The sequence below is a fragment of the Peromyscus eremicus genome, chromosome 12, assembly GCF_949786415.1.
Source record: "Peromyscus eremicus chromosome 12, PerEre_H2_v1, whole genome shotgun sequence".
Lineage (NCBI taxonomy): Eukaryota > Metazoa > Chordata > Mammalia > Rodentia > Cricetidae > Peromyscus > Peromyscus eremicus.
Window position 1 is genome coordinate 8,404,331 of NC_081428.1, and position 25,285 is coordinate 8,429,615.

The 25,285-nt window shown below is 43.8% G+C and overlaps 2 protein-coding genes across 9 annotated transcripts in view; one reads left to right on the plus strand and one right to left on the minus strand.

The window, feature by feature from the left end:
* The window catches only part of Scaf4 (SR-related CTD associated factor 4), a 63,244-nt gene extending 45,712 nt beyond the window's left edge, over nucleotides 1–17,532 (plus strand). For 4 of the 7 annotated variants that reach the window (XM_059277237.1, XM_059277242.1, XM_059277238.1 and 1 more), the window contains 3 exons: nucleotides 15–101; nucleotides 258–449; nucleotides 12,976–14,259. In XM_059277237.1, coding sequence (XP_059133220.1) covers nucleotides 15–101; nucleotides 258–449; nucleotides 12,976–13,916 — 1,220 coding nt within the window. In that variant the 3' untranslated portion in view covers nucleotides 13,917–14,259. Of the gene's footprint in view, nucleotides 1–14; nucleotides 102–257; nucleotides 450–12,975; nucleotides 14,260–17,113 lie in introns of those variants that run through there. The other 3 variants (XM_059277239.1, XM_059277240.1, XM_059277243.1) reach the window with 2 other exon arrangements.
* On the minus strand, nucleotides 16,479–23,211 carry Sod1 (superoxide dismutase 1). 2 transcript variants are annotated; one of them, XM_059277245.1, is made up of 6 exons: nucleotides 23,103–23,211; nucleotides 22,538–22,648; nucleotides 20,434–20,525; nucleotides 18,501–18,570; nucleotides 17,647–17,764; nucleotides 16,479–16,673 (listed from the first exon to the last, which is right to left on the minus strand). In XM_059277245.1, the coding sequence occupies exons 2-6, from the start codon at nucleotides 22,612–22,614 to the stop codon at nucleotides 16,566–16,568; spliced, it is 465 nt and encodes a 154-aa protein (XP_059133228.1). In that variant the 5' UTR covers nucleotides 22,615–22,648; nucleotides 23,103–23,211; the 3' UTR covers nucleotides 16,479–16,565. The 2 variants fall into 2 exon arrangements, with proteins under 2 accessions (XP_059133228.1, XP_059133229.1); XM_059277246.1 differs by lacking the exon at nucleotides 23,103–23,211 and adding an exon at nucleotides 22,761–22,858.
* Nucleotides 23,212–25,285: the final 2,074 nt, after the last annotated feature.

Sequence of the window (25,285 nt, forward strand, 5' to 3'; positions counted from 1 at the left end):
CTTTCTTGTTCTAGGTTTTCTTCCTCCCGGACCCCCACCTCCTATAACTCCACCAGTATCTATTCCTCCTCCTCACACTCCACCAATAAGCATCCCAAACTGTAAGCATGTCTTTCCTGTATGTTGGCTTGATGTCTTGGAGTTGGGGTAGGAGGGAAAGTGAGCACATGGTAGGGTCTGTAGTCTGGTTAAAGATGGGTGACCGGGAGCATAACTCATTACTCAGCTTTACATGTCAATGTAATTATATTCCTTAGCTACTATCGCTGGTATAAGTGAAGACACTACAAAAGACTTATCTATTGGAAATCCCATTCCAACAGTGGTGTCTGGGGCTAGAGGAAACGCCGAGTCTGGTGACAGTGCGAAAATGTATGGCTCTGCTGTGCCACCCGCTGCACCCACGAATCTGCCCACCCCTCCTGTAACCCAGCCCGTTTCGCTTCTTGGTAAGTTCATTATTTTTATTGTTGGTTTTTTTTCCCATCAAGTTTGGCTTTTTAAAAATAATGTGAATTTTTGCAAAGTAATCCTCAAGGCAATGTTCCTTTGATCTTAAATGGTTTGTGCAGTTGCTGTTTACCAGGAGACATCTTTATAGATGGCATTGTGGCCTAGTTGTCTTCAGTAAAACATTTCCATCTGCACATGTTAATTGGATACAGAAATTTGATTAATTTCTATGAAAGGAATTGTTACATGTTCTTAACATGATTCCAGACTTCCAGCTGTAGCAACTGGTTCCTCATAGATGTTTCTCTGTCTTTATCCATCTGAAACTCCTGGACTTTGAAAGCTTTTTTTAGTATAGAGACTGTCAAGTACATCACCTATGATAATCCTAACAGAATGGCACTGTTTTCTGTGTGAGGGTTGTACAGTTGAGGGACAGCTGAGCCCGTTCTCACCGGCTCCTGGGTTTTCTTCTGCTGGAGCTGCTCCTGCCCACAGCCTCAGCACTGCAGTCAAGGGAGGTGCAGCCTAGAGGCTTCGCAGTTACCCTTATGAGGGTGTACTCTAGTGGGCTTCAGCTGCATTAAGTACGTCACATCATTTTTATAATAGCCTGTCTTGTAAATTAAGAAGTCATATTTGAATTTATATCACCAAGTATAATTAATATTTGATTCTCCTAATGGGAAGTTAGTACTTCTGAGTATGAGTCCATTTTGTTTTCAGAGGTATGTGTGTATGTACATTTGCTTTCAGAATCTTACTGCTTTAGGAAAGAATCTTGCTGACATGAGATGTAGAATTGTGGGACACTGGTTTCAGGTAGAACACTTTACACCAAAATCTTCTGGATTGAAGTTTTTTACTTTGTGTGTGTGTACCCTATAAATAGTAAAAATGCCAGTCTCTTTTAAAGATGAAGTTAGGGCTACACCTTAGTGAATATAATGAATTTACTTTAAATTTCCTTAGTACACAGAGGAAGGACTATTTGTTAGAGGAAGACCTGGGGAGATGATTTATTAAATGAAGGATTGCTTCAAAGATTACACGGGATGGGGATGACATGGAAGCACCATTGGACTGGGAAACAAGGGGCACCAATCAGTGTTGTCAGACCTCACTAGGCTATAGCTTCTTCTGTATTTCTAATACAGTTGCACAAGAATCTTAGAATCTGAATCAGATGCAGCTTTCTAATCAGCCCATTCCTCCACATCCTCTCCACTTGTGCACAGCTCTGGCTTGGAACAAAATCTTATCTAAGGTCCATAGTTGTTAGGTTACCTGAAACTTACAAAATTGTGTGCATTTGCCATTTTCTTTGGACTTCATAACTTCACTGAGTGAGTAGAAAGATTTCATGATCTCCAAGAGTTTGCTAGCCACTGCTTGTAAGTAGTCCTGTTTGGAGTGAGTACCTGCATCTCTTTACCCCAGAAGGTCCTGCCCTTTATTTCTTACCACCACCAGACAATTTAACCTATACAACCAACATGAAAAAAATCAAAAGTTGATAAACTTAAAAAAGTGATTTGGCATGTACAGCACTGTTGAACACCGACTCTTACTCCAACATACTTATTACCTTATACACCTTTCTGTGTGTCCTTCCTGTCACAGGATGGAAGGTCAGGAGAGGTCATTGATTCCAGTGAGGTGGGATGGGTAAAGGAGTGACTTTTAATGCTGGGCTCTTCACTCTTGGTTATCTCTGTCTATACCTTTTAAAGCAAAATTTGAAAATGGAAGGTTCTTCAAATCCTGGAAGGTTTACAATTTGATATAAGATAAAAATGGAAGGTATTTTATTAAAATAAATACTTTAAACTAACATGGAATAGTCTAGTTCCAGTTGACAGAAGGAAAATCTTGGGTGTGACTTCAGTCAGACATCTGGAAACATGCTGGGCCTTGTGGCACTGTATTCCCAGAACTCGGGAGGCTGAGGTCCAAGGAGCTGGAGTTGGAAGCCAGCCTGAGCTACGTAGCAAGCCCCTGTCTCTAAGAAAGAAATCTTGAAAAAAGATGGTCACATAAATCTTGACCTTTCAGAGAAATGAATTTTGGTTTTCTTATTATTACAACAATATTATGAAAATATTCTTGACCTGAGTTTTGCATTGTAGTAAAGCAAGCCCTCTGAGGAGGTGGATGGGTTTCTCCCCTGAAGTGCCATTGTGCTCATTCCAAGGCTTCTGGCATGGTGGTACTATTTCTTCCCTCCATCCCCACATTCCAGCATTCTTCTCCTGCCCTTAGTTACCATCTCACACTGTCACCTGTCACAGAACTCAAAAGGAGTCCGGTCTCTGCAGTATTCCTTGGACAGACCTGTAACCAGTAAATTTCAATAAGTGCTCACCCATACTTCTGTCTGCCTGAGAGGGGTGAGCTTTTTTGAAGTGAGGTGTTTTTCTTTTTTGTTGTTGTTGTTTTGTTTGTGTGTGTGTGCAAATAAAGGAGAATTTATTCAAAAGAATCACAGTTCCACCACTTTGATTGAGGAACGCAAGAATCCCACTACGGTATCACAGTGGACCCGGAGCTGGGGTTGTTAGTCTTCCTGTGGGAGCACGGAGGCTAGGTGCTCCCTCTCTTCTTGGTGCTCTAATGTTTTCTGTGAGTCTGTAGAAGGAGATGCTGTGTTGACCAGAGCACCTTAAACCTAGAGGCTAATGCTGAAGTCCCATTTCTTCATCTGTAAGGGGACACAGATGGCATCGACCCGCCAGGGTGTGGTGGTGCTCAGTGGCTAACATACAGAACTGCCACCTGGGAGGCCTTTAGTGAACAGTGGGTGCTGTCACAGGTAAGAAGTGCCATGGATGTGTTTAGGACATCTAGAAAAGCCTGTTTGTACTCCATGGTCTGTGCTGACACTGCTGGGCTCTGACTCATTATAAGCTCTTGTTTGCCCTCAGGTAGAAAGCAAGCTTTTTGGAACAACTGTCTTTGTATAGTTGCTTGTGCATTTTAAGGAGGGTGAGACCAGATCACCAGCAAACAAGTTCCATTATTTGACTTACTCAGAAAATAATGTTAAATCATAACAGCATTTTACTTAATAACACAACTTGGTATTGAAGGTCTTTTCATAGTAGATACTGAATAATTTTCTTGGAATGTATCACTGACGCATTATTTCCAATGTGCACCAGTATTTTTGAAGCAGCAGAAGCCTGTCACATGTTAAGCAGATCAGAATTTCACATTGAGGACTAATTGTAATGGGAAAGGCAGTGGGGTGCCTTGATGCTACTGACTTTTTTCTGTCATCAGACTTGAGTTTGGGTGTTAGTTTGTAGGTAACTTCCTGTTTCTAGAGCTGAGCTGTGGTGCCCCCCTACACACACACACACATACACACACACACACACACACACACACACACACACACACACACGCCAACTGAATTTGGAAGGACATAAGCTTCCATCATATTTTTAAAAATATTTTGATTCTTTCAATAATACTGATCATTTGAAAATATAAATGACTAGACATACAACAATTACTCATTATTACTTGATTTTAAAGAACACTGTTTAGCATCTCATGGGCCAAAGTAGCTGAAACCTATAGTGGTTTTGTCAAAGCTAAAGATGACATCTACAATTGTCAGTCCTCTAGGCGAGAAGATGGTGACAATTCAGTTCATCCTTTTGATTGTATGAGCATTTGTGTTTCCTTTCAAATCCGTTGTATGATATGTATTGCTAATATTATGTACAGCGTATTGATTAAAGAGTTAATGTAAATGTAAAGTTTGGGTTACTTTGGTGTTCCAAACAATAAAAAAGTACACAAAACCTGTTTGTTTGTGTTACCTATCTGTCCTATGTTATAAGGATATCCAGAGTACGTTTCAGATACAAACTGCCAGGTGGAATGAATTCATTCTCTGTGGGAAGTGAAGCCGCTCCCTGACACATGCACTTGCTTGTTAATTACTGATACCAAAAGGTTGTCGCCTTCTCACCTCCCTGCCTTTGTCACACTACTGCATATGGTAAAGCTTATAAATAAAATTTTATTTCTGAGAATATTCTTACAAGTGGAAGGTTACCCTTTTTTTGCTGTAAGTCACAAGTGGTTTTAAAGACTCACACCTTCGTGTGGCCTATTAGTGGAGTTGCTGGTCCATGGGTTGGTACACTTTAGTCTACATAGCTGCAGCAGGCATTTGAGTTGATCTCCGACTAGGGCACCTCAAGAACAACTGAAGACACAATTGCTTTGTAAATTATATTAAAGTGCATTTGAGTTTATAGTATATCATTAAGTTAGGAGCCCAGAAACGTGCCTAGAAGATAAATAATCTTACCTACATTGTTGTTTCAACATGGGTATTTGATTTCCGATGGTTTAGCTTTGAATTTCTCTACTCAATCTCTGTCTTGAGCTTTGTAATTTTTATAGCTAGTAATTTAAACAGCATTTAAGTTAGAGCATTAGAGTACCAATCTGCTAGTTGCATACTAGTCATGATATTAAATCTCAAAATTAGAGGTTTTTTGGGTTTTTTGTTTTTGTTTTTTTAAGCGTAGTGCCTAGTTTTTAAAAACAGTTCATTTTAATACTTTTATACTGAACTTTAGTATGATTATGTTAAATTACAAGCTAGAAGGTTATACCAGAAAGCCTCTTGACATTGTCATATAAGAGTTCTTTTGAAAGCTTTAAAAGTACCTAAGTTGGTGTTCTAAACATTGCAGTGTTGTTCCACTAGTCACTAGTGTCACATCAAAATGGCTTTGCAATATTCCTTATGGTACCTTCCCCTTAATAGATACAGTGTTGTTTGGTGGGTGGAGTGGATAGCCAAAAGGATGGTTAATTGTTTGGTGGGTGGAGTGGATAGCCAAAAGGAATGGTTAATCTGCAGCAGATTTGCCAAGGATAAGAATTGATGCCTGAGTGCAGTATGTTAATCACTTCCAACAGAACCTGAGGGAATACTAGTGGGACATCCAAGGGCTTGCACATTGTCCCCATGTACCCTGAGGCTGTCCCCTAGGTGGTGTTCACTAGCCTGCAGAGAGTCTTTTAGCTTGTGTCTGAGGGACATCTTGAGTAGAGTCAGAGGGCAGAAACGTGGGACTCTAGATAGGTTTTGGTAGACACAGATAAGGCTGTGAAGAATTTCAGGTAAGACTCTTGTAGCTAACACTAAAAATGAAACTGTCTACAGAAAATTACGGTGAATAATAGAAGTTAGCTGTGTGTATCAAGTTTACTAGCCAGTACTAGAACTCTCCATTCTAAGTCATAGTTGTGTCTGTTGATTACCATAAAGTACTTAGCAAGTAACACACAAATGATTTTTAAAAGTAGTTATAAATGGTGCAGGCTAATTAGCTATACAAAGTATTGTATATAATTTTGTTAAAAAAAATCCAAAGCATCTTTAAAAGATGGCTGATGATCAGATTTTATTAAAATTCTTGAATCAGTATATGGTATGCCTTTTGCTAAAAGTAGATGAGACATCTCAGTATATATACCCCCTTCCTTAGATGCTATTGAAGACTTGAGTTTCTGTGGAAGATTCCATGGTGACATGTAAGGTTCTGTTTGTAACGGAGTGAATGGAGTGTGCTTTCTCTTATTCTCGACAATGCGCTCCTTGAGTTTTCACCAGCTTCCCGCTAGTTCATTGTGAGCGCTGCCTGGGCGTGTGCTCCCAGTAGATGTCCATGAGTATTACCAAGTGGTGAGTGGGGGGCAGGAAACCCAAGTGTCGATTGTATTGTTGTGTCAGTTTCCTGAAGGTGGGATATCCAAACAGAAAATGCCTTTTGTCCATTGATTGATTGATTAAATACATACACATCTGTGTGTTTGCCCACAGATCAGAAGGCACTGGTTGAGAAGTTAAGGGTTGTTGGTAGTGGGCTGGAGGGGGTGTAGTTCAGTACACTTGACTTGTGTGTACTAGTTCCTTGGTTGGATCCCAGCAGTACAAATAAAGAAGAAATGAGTGGCTGATAGATATTTTCCTGTGTATAAGAACCTCCTCCCCATGGAAAATACTACAGTGACCATTCTGTTGACTATTTCAATTAAGAAAAAGAAATTAAAAAGAAATGCAGTGGTTTTTCAAAGTTTAGAATCTCCCAGGTTTATACTGAAAAGATTCTCACCACTTTGGGACCCCTAGCCTCTGCTGTCATCGGAGGAGGTACCTTCTTGATGAGATTGCTCATCGCCTCTGCAAGCACCATTCAGTGTCAGTGTTACTCATGGGTCCATGTCTGCTGAGAACCACTCTGTACCAAGTATCCTTTAGGTACTAAAGGTAGCAGCATGAACAAAGTGCGAGCTGTCTCTGGTGTCTGTTCCTTTGGATAATAAGTAAGCTAATATATCGCATGGAGCCCTTCCGATGAGGAGAAGACAGTAGAGGTGCATGGGGGGTAAAGACACTGAAGATATTGAGTGTGCCGTTCACTATCAATAAGATGACCAGGGTGGGCATTGGGAGGAAGTAGCAGGAGAAAGGAAAATACGCCACGTAAGTACTGAGGTTTGGCATTTCAGGCATGCCAACAAGAGAACCTGGACTAAGGAGCAACTTTACCTTGAGGAACCACAAGAGACTGGTAGAGCTGGAGCAGAGCAATCTCAAAGAGACTGAAGGATGAATGTAGGGGAAATTATGGAAGTCAGGGGTACGCAGAAGAAAGTAGTGCTAGGTTTTAAAACAGGCTGTTTTCTAAGGAAGACTGAGGGCTGGTAAGAGAACAGCAGCCCCATTTGGATGGTACAGCAGTTTGAGATCTGAATGCATTTTTTGAAGGTAGGCCCTTGAGGACTGCCCCACTCTTAAGTATGTGCGGTGAAAAGCATCAGATGTATACATTTGTCACATGTACATGAGCAGTTGGCGCAGTGACTTAGTCATTCCTGAGATGTACAAATCTTCAGGGGTGCTGGCCATTGTGGAGTGTGGTGGCCACATTTAAATGCTCAGTATTTTAGTTTTGATGTCCAGGTGCAAATGCCAAGTACACTGGATAAATTCTAGAGAGATACACTCAATATGCCATTAGATAAGGATAATATGTAATGTCATAGAGGCCTGTAGAGTTACAGAAACGAGAGTTGGTAAATGGGCATAGCCCTAGAATCCTTAAAACATTTCACAGTTGAGAATAAGATGCTCACTGCTAAAGGACATGTGTTTGTATTTGGCAGGATCTCTAAGCAGTTGGTGTACATTAATCAGTTGCTGGAGAAACTGAAACAAAGGAAGACGTAAGCTCCCATGGTCTCATGGCTACAATCGATTGGGTTAAAGTCAGAGTAACCTTGCTCCACTGGGAGCCTAGCATTTAGCCACTCATGTACTATTCTGCCCAGCAGAGGGTGGAGAAAAGATGTAGCCCGTGGACTAGAACACGGGGAAATACTGTGGAGGCCATGCAAGGGCAAAGGGGAAGAGATGAGCTCTGAAATGCCCTTGTTGGCTCAAAACTCCTAAATCTTGGTGTGGTGGCTCATGACTGGAATCCCCAAACACGGGAAGTAGAAGAAGAAAGAGGATCCTAAATTGGAGGAAAACCTGGAGTGTGGAACATGATGCTGTCTTGGAAACTAAGTGCTTGCTTACTCTTGGCAGCAGGCCTTAACAGAATGAAAGCTCCAAGTGGCTCAGGAAGAGTTTGATTGGATGATGGATTTGGGGTCCTGATGTAGGGACAGGAGAAAATGGGGGTAAAGAAATGGATATAGATGGGATTTTTTTTTTTTCTTAGATCCCTGGGGAGAGTTGCTTCATGGAGACACATAGGGGTGGATACTGGAAGAAGATGGCAGAGAAAGGGAGTTACTTTGTTTTTATTCCTAAATAGTGGGTGATTCTGGAGAACCTAATACAAGAAAGGGGAAGGATAGTGTACAGTAGCTTAATTGAGAGGGAAGAATGGGTCCAGCATAGGGGCTTTGATATGGCCACAGACGCGCAGAAAAGGAACACAGGTGCAAGTATCTTCTGAAGGTTTGAGGGTTGCGTGGGAAAGTCACAACAGAAGGTGGTTTTGCAAAGAAAAAGATACAATAAAACAGAAAATGGTGTATTCATGTAATGGAAGATTATTTGATAATAAGTACTTGTTCATGCTACACGACTTGGATGAGCCTTGGAAAAATGCCAAGTGGAAGGAGCCACTCACAGAGGACTACGTATTGTATGACATTGTATGATTATTTTCTTTTTTCTTTTTTCTTTTTTTTTTTTTTTTGAAATGTTGATAAACAGGCAAGTTCACAGAAATAAAAAAATAGCTGGGTGGGCTGGGCTGGGAGAGAGGGAGTTGATTAATAGAACAGGATTTCTTCTAAGGATAATGAAGGTATTCTGAATGTGCAAGAACCATTGGCTTGAAATTCCTATATGAGCACATTATAGGATGTGGGAAAGTTATCATAAAGCAAACCAGCTATAAGTAAACTGAGGAAGGACATTAACCCATGAAATAGATGCCCTGGATGTGGGAGTGGGAATTGACTGGGAAAATGGAAGGTCAGAGGGAAACGTGTTCTGTAGTTAAGAAATTTCTTAAGGGGCTTGGGGTTGGAGGGACTGGCAGCCATGCTTAGACCCAGGTTTCAAATGGATACTGGGGTGAAGGCGTAGCTCAGTGTAAGGCCCTGTGATCAATCCCGAGCGCCACATGTTTGATATTTTAAAAATATCAAACCAGTGTTGGGAATTTTCCATGGCTCTGATGAGAGGAAATCGGGGACTAAGGAAGGAGATTGTTGAGGACTTCTCCGAGAGGAGCATGGGCAGGATAGTTGGGATTTGAATTGAGGGGAAGTTACTAGTGATGAAGTTTCCCACTAGAGGCAGTGGCTGCAGCAGAGTGGAAGGCGGGCCAGGCGGGCCAGGAGAGACGGAGGACAGAGTCTTTTCTTCTGCGCTTGTGCTTCTCACCCTCGCCTCGCTTACTCGCTCGCACACAGGAGATCCCTGCTGTTCTTTAAAGATCATTTATGTTTCTTAAGTTTCGTGCCCTCAGTGGGCCTCAGCTGAAAGCCCTTGTGTTTATCCTTTTCACGTTGGTGTCAGAGCAACCTGACATCCCTCCCTGACCCTTCTCAGAGATCTGTTCTGCCATGGCGGTGTCTCTTTGTAGTTTAATTGTGAAGCAGCCATTTTGGGGATCATTAGGAAATGGGCCAATTTGGTTATTTTTTTAGTTAAACTTAAGTGTAACTGTTTTTGTTTTGTTGTCTCCCTCACCACCACCTCACCCTGGACTTGCTCTATAACCCTGGCTAGCCTGGCACCCATCATCCTTCTGCCTCCACATTTGGAGTTCTGGGATTACAGGCAGGCATTTGGATTTTTTTTTTCCCCAGCCTGCTCCCAAACCTTGTTTTCCTAGAAATTCCTAAGTGTATGTGATGTGTTAGTTCCCCAGGTCTGAGCTCTTTTTTTTTGTTTAGTATTGGCCAGTATTAGTGCTGTGACTCTGCTCTGCTGAGCACTGTGTACATGATTTGCTGCTTATACACATCTAGCAAGGTTGTCCAAGGGCTCTGTTAAAAAGGACAAATCTCATTCATCTCCTAAAATAGTTACTGTTGCATTCTTGATCTTGCATTGACCCCTTCATCCACACAGTGATCTGAGTTTCTGAATCCCAGAACTCAGTCCTGCCCACTGGCTGTCCTCAGTGTCTCCTACACTAATTCCCGTCTTACAGTTCACCCTTCTGTTGACTCTTGGGGGTAAGAACCTAACAGTCCGACCCTCTTTGCTTTCTGTACGCCACTTAGCAGAAAGTTCTTTCAAAACAGGATCATTTATCTGCTCAGGATCCCACTCTGGTTTCCTCCACTAATTAGGGAAAGACCAGATTCCTTATCGTGGCATTCAAGACCCCTGTATTGCCTTGCCCTCCTCAGCTTCAGAAGCCTTGTCTGTAGCTAGGGTCTCCTCTCTGCATTCAAGGTCGTCCTACTGCAGTTTACTTGAATGGTACGCCCACTGCCTCACTGAAGTACTAATCTGTTTTTAAATCTCCTAACCCCCTCCCTCCATCACACCTTTCCCTACCCGTACTGGTTTGTATTTCTCTGATTGCCGTTCAGGTCCACACATTCTGTCAGTCTAACCCTCTCTTACTGTTACCTGGCTGCACCATCTGTAGCATTTGAAATTGAAAGGAAGACTTTTTTTTTTAATCCTCAAACTTAAATGAGTTAATAGTAAAGTTTTGGTGTGTTTTCTGTTTTTTTTTTTTTTTTTTAATTATAATTACAAAACTTAGCTTACTCTAGATAAACCTAATTGTGGCCAGCTCATCTTTTTTACTTCATGTATCTTTTCTGTATTCCACTGGTGTGTAATGCCAGCCTAAAGATTCCCTAGCAAAAGTTAACATCACCTGTGTTGCCTATTAAAGGATTCACCGTATACATTTAATTATATCCTTTATGACAGAGGTAGTGCATTTTTACTGCAAAAATAGCAAAGGGAGCTGCAGTTAGGGGGGAGGGAGCTGAGGTTATCCATTGTCTGAGGCCCGCAGTGTATGTGATCTATAAGTGTTACTGCTTCTCCACACTCCCAGAGGACATCGCATCTGACACATCTTCCCAGTTGACAATATGAGAAGGATTTGTCTGATATTTAGAGCAAATGCCAGATAGAAACATCCACATGGGCAGGTGTTTTGTGTGTGTGTGTGTGTGTGTGTGTGTGTGTGTGTGTTTTAAGTTGTACTTTATGGGAGGTTTAACTACATGATTATTGACCCAGTTTATCCCTGTGCATCTTCAAATCCACTCTGTTAAGGATTAATAAGAAGTCCTAGAGACTCTGGAGTATGTTTAATAAAGATTCTCACTTTATCCTCTGTGATGTGGAGTTGGCCTTGCATCCTCCATCCGTAGTCAGTTTGGCTGTTAAGGACTCCCCGTTGCCTGGCATGAGGCTCACTTTTGATTTCTCAGGCTTGTCTGAGTTCTTAGAGTGTTTGGAGATGGTCCCCATGAGCCTATAGATGAGCACTGGAAGATACCACGCCCACCTAACTACACATCAGTTCTCTTAGTCCTGAGAACAAACTCTTCCTAGTAACTCAGTGCACAGAAAGCACTGACTGGGTTTGCTACTTGAGTGTTTTGGTCTTGGTCTAGCTGATAGTCTGTAGTATTGTTATTGTCTAGGGTTTTCTGGTAACATTCAGAAAGTCCTTGCCACATTTACCCATTTTATAGGGCTTCTCAACTTACAACCTTACCTTGGGAGTTTCATTGGCTTTAAATTCTCAGCTACTAAAGTTGACTTTAAAGCATAATTGATAATGGAAGAACATGGATTTAAAATGTTCTGCTTAGTCCTAGAATATCACCTTACTAAACAAAATGTGTGGAATAATGGTGTCCGAGTTACCTCAGTAGGCACTGAACTCTGTCATATTTTAAGTGACAGGTACTACTCTCCCCATTTTGGAACACTTAAGTGTGTATAGAAAGTAACTCCGAACAGTGGTGGTGCACCACCTTTAATTCTAGCACTTGGGAGGCAGAGGCAGGTGGATCTCTGTGAGTTTGAGGACAGCCAGGGCTACACAGAGAAACCCTGTCTTGAAACACACACACACACCCTAAAATTAAAAGTTAACTCCTGACTAATGTTCACCTTTGTGTACTTGGAGGACTTTCTCAAAGATTTTTCTGTGTACATGGGCAAATGATGTGACTTATTACCCACTACTGCATTACCTGTTACTATCTGGAGCGTTTTCTGTTATCAGAATAGCTTTTTTATCATAGTGACTTTTGCTCTTTGTATTTGGAAAGAAATAGATGTGATACCTGTTTTTCAGGACTAAAACAAATCCTTATTTTTCCCTGCTGCTGTACATGCTGGGTTGAACTTACATGATTCTTGGGCCAGAAGGAGCAGGCTCTCCTGCACACCAGAAACAAAGGCAATGAGCAGGACTTTAAAGAGTGCCAGCTTGGCCAGTCTTAAAAAAAAATGAAAAAGAAGCTTTGTGTGTGTGTGTGTGGGGGGGGGGGGGGTCTTCATCGTAGATCCTGGAACGATGATGAACACTGTATAATAGCCACAGGAAGTAGTAGAACATGAAGTCTTGACTAGATGCTTTGAGCCTTTGGCCTCTCTTCTTCAGAGGAGGCACATTAGGACATGGGGTCCGATTGTGAACTCAGAACACATCCTGCTGTCTTGAGGAGCCGACAGTGAATGCATGCCTTTATGTCCTGAGTGTTGGTGACACAGCTTCCGAGGGAGGCTGCTAGAGAAGAAGACTGATGAGAACTGCAGTGTACAGTTCCTCTTGCAGAGGTTTTGGCCTCTGCCTGTATTGGGTAACTAAATCATGAGTCCACCATTGCTTACCTGGATTGTCACTGGCTAACGTGGCCTTAGTTCAGCATGAATTCAGAGCTGAATTGTATTTTTTTTTTTTTTAACAACTCCATAGGAGACAACTAAAAGTAGACATTTACATTTTCCTTTGTGTTGTTATCTTTCAGGTACTCAAGGAGTTGCACCTGGTCCTGTAATTGGGCTCCAGGCACCATCTACTGGTCTTCTTGGTGCCAGACCTGGCCTGATCCCACTCCAGCGCCCCCCAGGGATGCCTCCACCTCACTTGCAGCGGTTTCCTATGATGCCACCTCGCCCCATGCCACCTCACATGATGCACAGAGGTCCGCCTCCAGGACCAGGGGGCTTTGCTATGCCCCCACCTCATGGAATGAAAGGGCCCTTTCCACCACATGGCCCCTTCGTTAGGCCTGGTGGAATGCCAGGGCTTGGGGGCCCAGGGCCAGGCCCAGGAGGACCAGAAGACAGAGATGGAAGGCAGCAACAACCACAGCAGCAGCCGCAGCCGCAGCAGCAGCCACCACCCCAACAGTCACAGCCACAGCAGCCACCACCATCCCAGCAGCCAGCGCCAGCTCAGCAGCAGCCACAGCAGTTTAGAAATGATAGCAGGCAGCAGTTCAATTCAGGTAGAGACCAAGAAAGGTTTGGAAGAAGATCTTTTGGAAATAGGGTGGAAAATGACCGGGAACGGTATGGGAACCGTAATGATGATAGAGATAATAGTAACCGTGAAAGGAGAGAGTGGGGAAGAAGGAGCCCTGACCGGGACAGACACAGAGACTTGGAAGAGAGAAATAGACGCTCTAGTGGGCATCGGGACAGAGACAGGGATTCTAGAGATAGAGAGTCCCGTAGAGAGAAGGAAGAGAATCGGAAGGAGAAGCACGAGCTCCCAGACAGGGCAGGTGGTAGCAAAGCCAGTGAACCTCCCCTTAGCCAAGTGGGAAACGTAGACACTGTTTCTGAACTTGATCAGGGGGAGGCCATGGCCACAGTGGTAAAACCTGAAGAGTCGCCTGCTGAGGCTACCTCATCCGTTGAACCTGAGAAGGATTCTGGCTCAGCAGCAGAGGCTCCTCGCTAGAGACTGGATTTGACAGACTCTGACAGGACACTGGGGTGTAGAGCTGAGGTGTACAGATGCTGTATCATATTTACTCCTGCTACATCACCTCACAGTAGTTGGTGGGGTCTGTAAGCAATTTGATTGCTTCCCTTCTATTTAAAAATAGCCACAAAATAACAAAAAATACTGAAGATATATTACCCTTTTTTGCTGTAACTTTTTAAAAGTTTTGACTTTTAAAAGTTTACAAATCCTAATTAGAAGTGCTCTCTATTTTTTTTTTTTTAATTTAAGACAAGGTAACGGTGAAAGCTCCTCAAACAATAGGGATGTTTTTAATAAACTCTATTTTCGTAACAAACTTTAATGTGTGCTATTCTTCATACACTGCATTAAGGTGGAAAAGGATGTTAACCATTGAAGTTTGAGCTGTTGATGATGTATTAGAGTCTGTTAGACTTCTTTGATAAGAAAAAAGACATGTAGTATTTGCCAACATGAGTTTTATTCTTCTGACTTTTAATATTTTGATCATAAGGTAAAGATTAGTGGTCTTAATGTTAAACTAAGAAAGATCTTTTTCCCCATTGGGTTTGTGGTAATGTTGCCGTAATTAATTTGTAAAGAGAGATTTGCTAGGGGAAATAATTGGATTCCCAATATTATACTACAAATTACCTGATTGCCTGGGCATTACTTATTTAGAATGTTGAGTATGTTGTTTATAGTCACCCCATTAAAATTTCCAAGATGTAAAGTGAGGTCAAGGTTAATGTATGGAACCAGAAAGCTTTTTATAGACTAGGTACAGTGTAACATTTCTTGTAAGCTTTGCCTGTTTCCTGTACCATCTTCAATAGCCCAAGAGGTACACTGAACTTTTTGCTACATCGGAAGCCAAACTGAGGCTCTAATGGTAGTGAAAAGCACTAACATACAAGTGAGTTGTCCAGAGTCAGGGATTTATTTACAGCAGCAGCGCTCAGCCTTCCTCATGCTGTGGTGACCCTCGACCATAAAATTGTTTCATTGCTACTTCATAGCTGTAACTTGGCTGTTGGGAATCATAAATATCTGATAAGGTACCCCCAAAGGGATTGTGACCCACAGGCTGAGAACCACTGATTTAGTCTGAAAGTTATTTTTTCCTAAAATTACATTAAGGGCAAGGAAGATGACTGAGCCAGTGAAGACACTTTCTGCCAACCTTGATGGCCTTGGTTTGATCCCTGGGACCCAAGTGGTGGAAGAACTCATTTTCCTCTCATGCACATAACCCTAAAAATAAGTAAATGTGATTTTAAAACCACAGGATGCTAAGTTAAGCAAAAAAAAAATCCCTAAACTGGCTTAGCATTAGGGTACCGAGTTCCTTTTTGTATGGTCTCACTTGAGTTTAAATGCAAGGTCTTTGTGATGATGGGAAAACTCGCTTGTAGCTAGCTGTTCAGGTTTTAGTTTTATGCTGATCCTACTTAGATTTTTAAGTTCTTGCTCTAGTATACTTGTGGGAAGGAAAAACCACAGTGCCCAGATTTCAAGGACAGACTTAAATCTCCAACTAAAACTACTGAGAAATGAACCACTAAACAATACAGCTGGTTTGTGATTACAGCAGATGTTTCATCTCTGCATTTGAATCATCCCACACATCAAAGCTACTTTTAAGGAAATCTGTGACGTATTATTTACCTCAAACTTCAACATAACCACTTATGAACACTTCCCATGAGCAGTTTTAAAACTTGGAAACACCAAAATTTACCCTTTTCCAATTTAGCAACTCCCCAGTGACCTGTGTTTGAAAAATGATTATGAATGAACAGGACTATGGCTTACACCCGATTTGTCAGAAATATTTCAGTTGAATGAACTATTCCAGATAGTCACAAGCTATAAGTCAGGACTTAGTCAGAACCTCCAGTCAAATTTGGTTTCACCCCCCCCCCCCCCACCATGCTGCCATGTTTTTCCAGAGCACCAAAATAGACAGCGCCAGCTTTCCTTGGAAAATAGGAGAGTAGGCACTAAATTAACTTGGGCTAGCTGAGGCTACATGTTTACCTTTTGAGTTCAATGCAAGTGGCTAAAGGGCTTTTTCTTCAATTATGACATCTAAGTGTAATATTTTTATTAAAATAGTTAGGTACTCTGAATCTAAATGGAGAGCTTTAGGTAATTTCTCTGAAGCTACTAACAAAAGGCAGCAAGTTTTCTAAGGTCAAATTCAGTTTGGGCTACCACAATCAAGACCAGGCATACATTTTGATGGTATCACATAAAACACTTTCAAAACCCAGTACTATGAAAATTAGGATCACTGAGTCTGCTGCTGATGTAAGGGCTGACTTCGAATTTTTACTTATATACATTAATAGGCTCAAAGTGTCACACATGTTTACTCACAGGCTTGAATGAGAATTAATTTGAGTTTAATATCCATGTGTAATTAAGTCTGGCAAAACACAGAGACACATGGAAACCGGTTTTAGTTTAGTGAGTTATAAAACTATACACATCTTCCGAACATTATCAGTTCTCATTACAAGTTCTTAAAGCAATCAAAGAGGAGTCACACAGTTACATTTTTAATATTACAGTTTAATGGTTTTCTCTCTAGTTTAGCAGGATGGCAGATGATCTGAGACTCGGCCACACAGGGAATGTTTACTGGGCAATCCCAATCACGCCACAAGCCAAGCGGCTCCCAGCGTTTCCAGTCTTTGTACTTTCATCATTTCCACCTTTGCCCAGGTCATCTTCTTTCTCGTGGACCTTTGAAAAGAATTAACAACATTTAGCTTTGGGCAATCAAGTAATTAGTACCTCTTCCCGGCAATACCACAAACATTTAAAAGGACCATTTACATTACAAAATGTTCCAATCTATTATTAAATAAGCTAACATTTATGCTAGCATTTAAGAGCAGACAACTAAGCTTTTCCTTGCTAGTAGCAAAGACACATTACCATTAAAAGCTAGGTAAATGTTGCTGTTTCTAAATGAAATATTAAGGACCCAAGTGACTGTAACGGGCCACATGCTGACTTTAGCCTCACACATACACACCCAAAATTTTTTGCTATTAAAAATCTCACGTCGGTGAACTATAGGTCTACAATTAAGAGGCAGTCCTAAATATCTTTATTTAGCAACAAGACTTTAAATTTTATTTTTAGAACATTTATAAATGACTGTTCTGCTTCACCAATAGGGCTGAAGAAAATTCTAAGGATAAAGGGTCAACTGAAAGGAAGTGCCTACTGAAAAGGTAGCTGCCCGAGGTGGGCAAGAGCCTTTACTACTTGTTCTGCATGAACCAGATTCAGCTCCCGAGGGTAACTTGGGAAGACGGCTCCCATATGGTAACCAAGCGATGATAACCTACAGACTTGAATACTGACATCCATCGCAGATTTTACACTCAACGAAATGTTTAACTGTAAGGGGGGCAATCATGGCAAGAAAATCTGGCTGTTTTAAACTAAAGACTACTGTTTCTTCTACTTAGACCCAGTCTGATCAAATGTAACCTTCTTTCTACTGCATCTCAGCAGAACACTGTTCTTAACTGACCTAGGCAAATTAATTCTTCACTATCATATCCAATAAAACCTTTTTTCCTATTCTGAACTCTTACAGTTTATGTGATTCTTTAGAAACTAGTTTGACCATCATCAAGTCATGGAAAGGTATATAACCTTATGTTAGAAGAAATCCTATATATGTTCTTATATGAAAACTTACCACCATTGTTCGGCCAATGACGGAATGCTCTCCTATGAGTGAGATCATAGGATCTTCAATGGCCACATTGGCCACACCATCCTTTCCAGCAGTCACATTGCCCAGGTCTCCAACATGCCTAACATTAGAACAGCATCAAGTGGATAAGCACTGATGTCTACTTCATTCACATTAGCAGAGTTCAAGAGCTACATTAACATCTTGACTAAGGCAAATACATATCAGTGGATTAATAGATGCACATATCAAATCTGACCACTTCTCCAGACTGACAAAGATCTGGAAACATTTTAAAACAGGTAGCTAGGATACCCTGAACACACAGTTCAAGTTTAGAAGTATGCTCTGAAAAGAGTCACGGTCTGTCTGGGATATATTCTCACTTCCGGGACTGTGGCAAAGGATGAACTCGGCTCCTGAGTTAGCATACTTATTAGCCAAGCTTTGCTCCCAGGCCTCCAGTATAAAATCAAGCCAGTCTTTACATTTCGGACTTTCCTGAGAGATTGAACATATACATGGGGTCTCAACTAGCTTTCATTATCTATCTGCATTAGTGTCTTATTACACAATGATTTACTTTGCTAGTGACTAATAGTACTGTTATCCTTGACATTTTCTGTATTGATTCCTTTGGGCACTTGTATTAGTTCATCTTCAATAAATGCTACAAAACTAAATCACATTCAGAGTCCCCATTTGTCAACTCCTTTACCCAAAATAAACCATTCCAGCACTTGTGGATAGGGAAGCTGTGAAGTGAAAGAAAATACAAAAGCAGAGGTAGGGAGACCACTGGGTTCTGTCTCACAGGTGGCCTCTCCACCATCATGCATATGGAGCATGCTGCTCACCTCTCTTGATCCGCTGGTCCGCCATGTTTCTTGGAGTGAGGATTGAAATGAGGACCTGCACTGGTACAGCCTATCCACCAGAAACCAGCAGTTAGATTATGAAGCAAACACCTGTATGTAACAACATGAGCATTCTCACAACTTCCAACACAGCAAACACTGAACTGGTGTGTGCTGGGGTGACAGAAACGAGAAGCACCATGTGGTATAAAGAGCAGGGGTGTATAACCTTATGGTCTCAAGCTACCTTCTTTCTCTAGGCTGTCACTTTTCCTTTTGTTTTTGAGACAAAGTTTCACTATTACAGCTCAGGATACCTGCAACTTGTGATCCTCCTACCTCAGCCTTCCAAGTGCTAGGAACATGGAGTGTCATACCATGCTGGCTCTGACTCCTTGCTTTAAAGTGGAACAGATGTGATCTTCAATGGCTCTTCTGAAGTCCCTCATTTAAAGATCTTGGCTTTACAGAAAGTGGCATACCTTTATGACAAAAACACTCGTCTTTCAAGACCATGTGCCATCAAGCAGTTCATCCATCTAGCCTTTACTTGGGGCAAGCAGCCTGTTAAATGAAACCTTATGCCTAAGGGCCAAGGCTACTGCCCTACACAACTCAAGGGGTGTAACCAGTATTACAGGTATTCTTGTGGGCCAACACAACCATAACAATGCAGGAAGTCCTTTCATGCAGGGCTTTCCATTGTTTACAGCCTCTACCCAGGCCCAGAGAATAAGTACAGGGCATTCAGAAAGGAGTTTAGCAAATCAAAGCTATCAGCAGAGGCAAAGCAACTTGGGGGAATTTTAGTTAATTATCAGAATGGATCAAATTTGATCATAAGTAACTGTGGACCAAATTGTGCCACATTACACACAGGTTCTAACAGTACATGCCATAACCCAGCACACACAAGACTTAAAGGACAAGTTCAGAGACTGGTCTGGAATACACCACAAGTTCCAGACCAGCCTGGGCTGTGTGGAGAAGGGAGGGAGGCAAGAGAGGAGAGGCCAGGGGGAGGAGGAAAAGTGCTCTCATGAATGGGGCTCTTCTTACAAGTGTGTGAACAAAATTCAGATCATTACTCTCATGTGGCAAAAGATCACTAAATGCAATTTGACCCACCACATTTTGCTGACTTGATTCTACTCCGAAATTGAGAAAATACACCTTATTCTAAGCACCTACGTTGTATCTTCAGTTCTCATCACTTCTGTCCCATGATGCCCCTCATGCCAAGGCTTGGGGCTGTTTCCAGACACTGTGCCTAAAACACCCACCCTCAACCCCAGCTCCAAACACCTCAAAGAATTACCCCAAGTAAGCAGGAGCCCAATTTTTTTTTTAAATGCCGAATGCTGTTTATTGAAGGAGGGAGGAGGTCTTAAATACAGGCTTACAGCACAATGGAGAACCCTGGAGGGCAAGGAGCCTGATTGTTTTTGTTTCTGTTTTAAACTCAAGCCACTATGACAATAAAAAAAAAAAAGAAAGAAATCGACTCCTTCACCTTCCTTCACACCTAAGGATTCAAACACACTTTTTAAAAAAAAAAAAAAAAAAAAGATTTACTTATTATATATACAGTGTTCTGCCTGCATTTATGCTTGCAGGCCAGAAGAGGGCACCAGATCTCATTACAGATAGTTGTGAGCCACCATGTGGTTGCTGGGAATTGAACTCAGGACCTCTGGAAGAACAGCCAGTGCTCTTAACCTCTGAGCCATCTCTCCAGCCCCTCAAACACACTTTTTATGGCTACTTTCCTCAAGGTTGACCTAAGTGGTTATTTTAACTTAATCTTTAAAAAGAAATAAAAGAAAAAGAAAATTTTATTCTTTTTTAACCATTAACAGTTGAGTCTCGGCTCAGTCCCATTTGTTTTACTGGTCAGCCAGGTACAGCCGGTCACTAGGCAGCATAGACCTACCTTGTGTATTATCCCCAAACTGATGAACATGGAACCCATGCTGGCCTTCAGTCAGTCCTGTAATTTGTCCCGACACCACAACTGGTTCACCACTTGCCTTTATTTAAAAATAAAGAAATAAAATTAAGGCATTAAGTTTGAGTACAAACGCTTCTGAACAAAGGAAATTGCTAGTTCACACCTTTACCCTTCACAGCAAAAGGCACAAAAGCTCCCCCCCCAAAAAAAAACAAAAAAAACCTGTCCAAATTCTAGTGCACGACTCCCCACAGGGTGACTAGCGGCAACACTTGCTGCCAGAGGCCACGCTGGCAGGCTCCCGGACTTTAGAGCATTTAAAAACCACCTAACAGAACAACAGAATAGAGGGCTACTAGATGTCAGGCCTAGGGAACAGATGGGCACTGCACTCACTGTGTCTGGCTTGACTCTTACAGAAATGCACACTGGCTACCCCAGGACCCTGGTTCTCCACTCAGCACCCAGGGATGTTCATCAGCTCCCTCATTTTTATTTAGTAGCCAGAAAATATCATGTCCTACTACCTGAGGGGGTCCACCTGGGTCTAACCAGAGCTACTTTAAAAAAAAAAAAACCTCATTAGGCATTCAAATCTAGAGAACTTTCCACTTGTCAAAAAGAAAGGACAATAACAATACTACAGAGAGTAAAGAGGCCACGGCAGTATCATCCGCCACCATCCCGGCAGCGTGCTGTCATGTCACATCCAAAATTCAAATTAGTATAGCTCCAGATTGTAACAGAGAGAAAACGCAAGAAGCGACTGCAACGATCAGAACACACACGCTGAGACCTTTCTTTTTAGCTTGGTTTTAAATCTCCAACTCCTTCAACAAAAGAAGGAACCCTGAGCAGACATTTTTGATTCTGAAAAGTTGGCAACAGGTTAAGTCAAACAGCGCCGACAGCCAGGTTATCACAAGTGCCAATCTGGAATGCTGAACTATCCAAGGGTCTTTATCGGGTACAAAGGGCACCAGCAACACGAAGCTCCGGGCTTCCCAGAACAATCTTGCCAGCTGCTCTGGGAAGGCAGGAGATGACAGAAACCTGGACGCAGCGGGGGACCCCTAGCTGGTATTCACCTTTCTCACGGTGTAACCTTTCTCACAGTGGTGAATTTACGTGTGAAAAAGGAAAAGAAAAAGACAAAAACAAAAAACTTACAAAGAGAAAGAGCAAAGTGTCTTCAAATGCCGAAGAAGCTGCCGAATCCGAGACAGGTTAAGAAAAACTAAATTCACGTTATCAACTCTCCCTCGTGTAGAGGAGACACTTGCATTCGCTCTGTTCTGTCTTCTCACATTTATGTTAAAACATTCTAGAGCGCATATCCACACTCCATTTACCAAATACCCTCTCGGGATGAAGCTAACTATAACAGAATCTTCCTGCAGATGGTAACCTCCCTACGGCTCTGGACCCGCTCTCACCACAATGATCTTCCCTGTGACGCATGTGTCTCTGCAGTATTACTGACAATATTTTTTCGAAAATATACTTCTCCATGAGCTTCAAAATGGGCTCAGAAACTCGCGGCCCTAGAAAACACCCACGATGGGGTGGGTGGGTGTCTTTCGGGAGCTTGGAGAGAAGAAAAAAAGCAACGGCCATCCCTTTTCCTTTTCCACCCTTGCGGCCCGACCCTGACCTAGTACAGAACGGCCCAGGAGGTTGTTTTCCAAAAAAAAAAAAAACGCCCCAAACGCGTCCGGCTGCCCGAGTCCGGTTCGTCACCAGCACCGGCCAATCTTTTGAAAACATACTCAGCCGGTGACCACGGGGCGCTGAGCCCGTGGGACAGGGACATCGGACAGCGGATGCCGAGAGGGCTCGCCCAGGCGGGCCGGGCCGCTCGGGGGCGCGGAACGTGACCGGCCCGGGAGGCCCCGCGGCGGCGGCGGCCCGGCCTCCCTCCCTCCCTCCCTCCCTCCCCCGCGCCCAGCCCCTGCCCGAGGCCGCGGTGACTCAGCACCTAGCGGGGCGCAGGCCGCGGCGGGGGCGTGGCGGGCTCCCCTACAGGTGCGCGGCCTGCGCCCCGGGCCCCGATCCCCGCGCCCCCGGGGCTCCCGGGCCCCCGGGCCTTGCCTTCTGCTCGAAGTGGATGGTGCCCTTCACCGGGCCGTCGCCCTTCAGCACGCACACGGCCTTCATCGCCATGCTTCGCGAGGAGACGCGCGGCGGCCTCGGGAACCTGGAGAGGGCGAGAAGTTAAAAAAAAAAAAAAAAAAAAAACCCCGGTAACAGCGGAAGATGCCGCAGGAAACGCCGCCGCAAGCCCAGGCCTCGCCGCCGCCCGCGCGGACCTTTTATAGGCCCGGGCCTGGCCACGCCCACCCTGGCACGGAACCAATCGTCACCCGCGGGCTCCGCCCACTCTCCCTGGAGCGCCTTGGCCGCGGGGCGCGCGGCGGGGCGGGGCCGCGGGGGAGCGCGGGAGCGCGGCGGCGGGGAAGAAAGTTCCAGAGAGGAGGCGGCGCGGGAGCGCCAGCCGCTATTGTCTCGTGAAGGTGACCGCCGCGTAGTCGCCCTGGAAACCGAGGAGGCGAGGCCTGCCTGCACGGTCGGAAGCCACCCGGCGTGTGAGCGACTGGGGTGAACGCGCCTCCGCTGCGCTGTGAAAGTCGGGGTGCGCCAAGATGGGTTACCTGTGCAGAGCCCCGTGCCCTGTCTCCCGACGCGCCTTTCTCCTCTCTCTCGTCCGTTTTCCAAGTCCTTGGCTCGTATCGCATTGCTGCCTTTGTTTTTATTTCCGGTCCCAGGCCAGGGGATTGGACCGACCTCCCACGTGAGAGACAAGCGCTCCACCGCCTAGCCACATCCTTCTTTGTAGTGTTTGTTTTTGTTGTTTTCCAGACGGGGTTTCTCTGTGTAACAGTCCTGGCTGCCCTGGAACTTTCTTTGTAGACCAGGCTGGCCTCGAACTCACTGAGATCTGCCTGCCTCTGCCTCCTGAGTGCTGGGAGTAAAGGTGTGTGCCTGGCTGCTTTTTTTTTTTAAGACAGGATCTCACATTTTGTGGTGGCGCACACCTTTAATCCCAGCACTTGGGAGGCAGAGGCAGGTGAATCTCTGTGAGTTCGAGGCCAGCCTGGTCTACATAGTAAACCCTGGCTGCCCTGGAACTCGCTCTGTAGACCAAGCTGGCTTTGAACTCACTGAGATCTGCCTGCCTCAGCCTCCCGAGTGCTGGGAGTAAAGGCGTGCGCCACCACCGCCCAGTGTCTTCTTTTTGAGATAAGGATTGAACTTGAATTTGAGATCCTGCTGCCTCAGTATCCCCCATAACTAGGATTACGTGTCCGCCCCACCATTCCCAGCTAAATTCTGTATTCTCTTGCCTGTCTGACGGGTCTCTAAAGTTCAGACACCAAATGGCCACTGAGTGGCTCTCAGGAATGGCCTGTGCTCTACTCTGGCTTCAAGCCATGCACTGGAGGACAGGATGCCTCATGAAGTCATTTGCGATACCTCCATACAACAGGTGAAACGTAGTGTTTCAAGGGAAATGTTTCTAAAATGTCATGGAATGAGCAAAGGACTTTTGAAATGTCTGGAAAGGCGTATAGGAGTCCCTGTAGCTAAGAAGGGGGCCTCAATAAGAGAGATGGGATTCTTACCTAGAGTTCATTTCTTTTTAAGATTGCAACCTCCCTGGTCTCCCAAGAGCTCATACAGACATCTACATTTCCTGCTACACTCAGGAGGCAGGATTTAGTTCTGAGGATGGCAGAATACCACAACCTTAACTCCAGGCCAGGGTGAAACAAAGAGAGGCTTATTTGGCCATTGGGATCCACCTGTCTATGGAGACCCTTGGGCTCTGCTGTGTGACTTTTCCCAGGGAGTCTTATTACTATTTACCACAGAGTACCAACAAACCAAAGAAATGATAATTGCGCCCAAACCCAATATGGTGAACAAACGAGTTTATTGGGGTTCCTTACCAGAGCGTAGGTGACCCAGACAACTACACCACAGAAGATCCTCCCTCTGCCAGTGGTTACCAACCGCTTACCTACCTTCAGACAGGGTGGGGCCTCGTGAGCCTCCCTCCACTCCTTCCACAAGTAAATATTAACTGGTCGGATCTCCTGAAGGCCTGAGAGGAGCAGTCACAGCTGCTCCCATTCGAGACAGTGACCGCCACATCCAGCTCAGAGGAAACAGGCTCACACCAGGCCCTGATGTGTCCTCCATTGAGAGATTCCCTGCTCACATTCCCTCTTGAGGCACTCCATGCATGCTTTGTCATCCTTCATCATCACATCCTGCCCCATAGGGGTCATGCTTAAAACTACCTTAAAACCGTTGTTGAATGAGTCTGTGTAAGATAAAAGGATGGTATACGTATCTGTGATTTCGATTGTTACTCGTATTCTCCAGATAACTTGCATGTATACTGAAGAGTTAGTTACATAAGCATAAATCCCAGCCAAAGGGCCTTTGCCCAAAGCCAGACTTTCTCTGGGTTTCAGGAAGTTAGAGTTGGATTTCAGGTCATTGTAAACTTGCGGAAAAAGTAGGCCACGGGTACAAAGGGCCTCCCTCAAAAGATGATTATCACTCTTGAACACTCAAGTGAGGCTGGGGTGGTCTCTTGCTTGGCTCCTGGGAAGCCAGGTGAGGGCTTCCTGTTCCACAGGATTAGAGGAGTTCAACTGCCTTCCCAGGACCTGCACAAAGGGGTCCCCAGCAGAGGTTGAGAGTGAAAAGTTTCTGCACCCTGATAAGCCTCTCAGCCAATGAAGCAATCCAAATTAGACCAAATTACAAAAAGCCTTGGTTTAATGGGTAAAGTGTTCCTGGGTGATTCTCCACCACCACCCCC